We start from the raw sequence: 1,864 nt of genomic DNA, 5'->3' as shown, positions 1-1,864 counted from the left end.
TTGTATAATTTTTTAAGGAAAGTTATATATTGGCTTGGTTTAGATTTTACAATTAGAATGAAATGATTTATGTTTAGGTTTACAAATAAAGTGATTAAGGTTTAGATTTTACAATTCAAACAAAATTATATGTCGGTTTGAGTTTACAAATGAAATGGTTAGGGTTTAGATTTTACAATTAAAACGAAATTATACGTCGGTTTAGGTTAACAAATAAAGTGGTTAGTGTTTAGATTTTACAATTAAAACGAAATTATATATCAGTTTGGGTTAACAAATGAGATGGTTAGGGTTTAGATTTTATAATTAGAACGAAACTATATGTCGGTTTTGGGTTTACAAATGAGATGGTTAGGGTTTAGATTTTACAATTAGAATGAAATTATATATCGGTTTGGGTTTATATATAAGCAGTTTAAATTTTTAATTTTATAATAATGTATACAGATTTTGTTTCCTTATTTTATAAGAAGGTGAATGAATAAGTTCTTAAATGTATTATGACATGTCAGATTTTCATTGGCTAAAATAAGGAGAAGTGAACAAAGGGGTTCACCTTAGCCCTTAGGAGTGAATCCAAGAATTGTTCTTTTTTCAAAAATAAATTGTTTCTTTCCTATTTATTTTGTCTTCAGTTTTATAAAATTTTATTCTTTTTTATTTTCTTTAGTTTTTTTTTTTTTTAAATAAATTCATTCTTTCCTATTTATAGGTTCTTCAGTTTTGTAAAATTTTGTTTTTACTTTGACAATCAAGAATGGACAAGGAGGCGGAGGAGAAGATGAGTAGGACGACGGTGTGTGAGGAGTACAGTATTACGCAGGAGGAATATTCTCGTCATGTGAGGGAATACTGGCGTGTAGCGGCGGAATCCGATGTAACATTCTTTCGATCATCTTCCATATGATTTAATTTTTTCACACATAAATTATATTCTTGACCCTAAATTATATAGTTTATATAGTGTTGTTTGTTTATGGGATTGCTACCTAAACTGATTACTGAATAGTATATATTTTGTTAGATCTAGGGTTTCTATATTATATATATATATCGCTTTTAGGCTAACTCGGATTAATTACATTGCTGATTGATGATGGGGGATCTTCTTTAATTAGGGTTTTGATATCGATGAGTATCGATGTCCAGTAGTACTTAGGGGACTGGTTCCCTTCCACTGTGGACCCAAAGGTATTCGTCATACTTATAAGCTCATGCTCGAGCGTTATGTTTTGTTGGGCCTCCATCGTTACAATATTTTGCAGGTAATATTCATTATTCAATAACTATTCGCTCTCTATATATATATATTTGGTGCTTCATCAACATGTCCTGTGTTATACCACATCCAAGAATTTGAATTCTCTCTTTGAATTCATCTGATCTCTGTCAGGGGACAAACTTCAAGCTCGATGCCGTACAGAAATGCATCTCGACAATGAGCTTTGTGTCTTCCTACTACTTTACTCTTCTTGCACACGATCCAGCAGCTATCCCTCCATTCCAGCAAACCTTTCAGGTTAAAGTTGATGAAATGGAACTTCACAGTTATGGATTTGGCCGTTTCTATTGCTAGACCGAAAAAAGTAGTAGTCCAAAATCAAGATGAAGGTGACTAATATAATTGTGGTGCAATAATTTTTTTGTTTTTTTGTTTTAAATACAAGTGATCAAGAGAGTACTATAAAATCAAATCTCACTTGCTGATTAATAATGTTGCATAGCGGCAGTGACCCCCAAGGAGCCCTTCATACCTCACTTTCATGGTAGCGCAGTGTCAGTGTCAGATGGTGTCATCGTCTTCCAAGGTAGATTGCCTGATTGGCCTTCGGATCATGCTTTGAATGATGATAGAAACCGGTTT

General features: G+C 32.6%; 1 protein-coding gene across 1 annotated transcript in view; it reads left to right on the top strand.

The window, feature by feature from the left end:
• The window catches only part of LOC104759460 (putative UPF0725 protein At1g28500), a 2,014-nt gene continuing 921 nt past the window's right edge, over positions 772-1,864 (top strand). Inside the window, 4 exon segments of the mRNA XM_010482382.2 lie at positions 772-877; positions 1,119-1,265; positions 1,394-1,540; positions 1,542-1,611. Of these exon segments, the coding sequence (XP_010480684.1) occupies positions 782-877; positions 1,119-1,265; positions 1,394-1,540; positions 1,542-1,611 (460 nt within the window). The 5' untranslated portion in view covers positions 772-781.

The sequence above is a fragment of the Camelina sativa genome, chromosome 17 (assembly GCF_000633955.1).
Source record: "Camelina sativa cultivar DH55 chromosome 17, Cs, whole genome shotgun sequence".
Lineage (NCBI taxonomy): Eukaryota > Viridiplantae > Streptophyta > Magnoliopsida > Brassicales > Brassicaceae > Camelina > Camelina sativa.
Note: the sequence above shows the minus strand (reverse complement) of the source record. Positions and strands in the feature narration are given on the sequence as shown.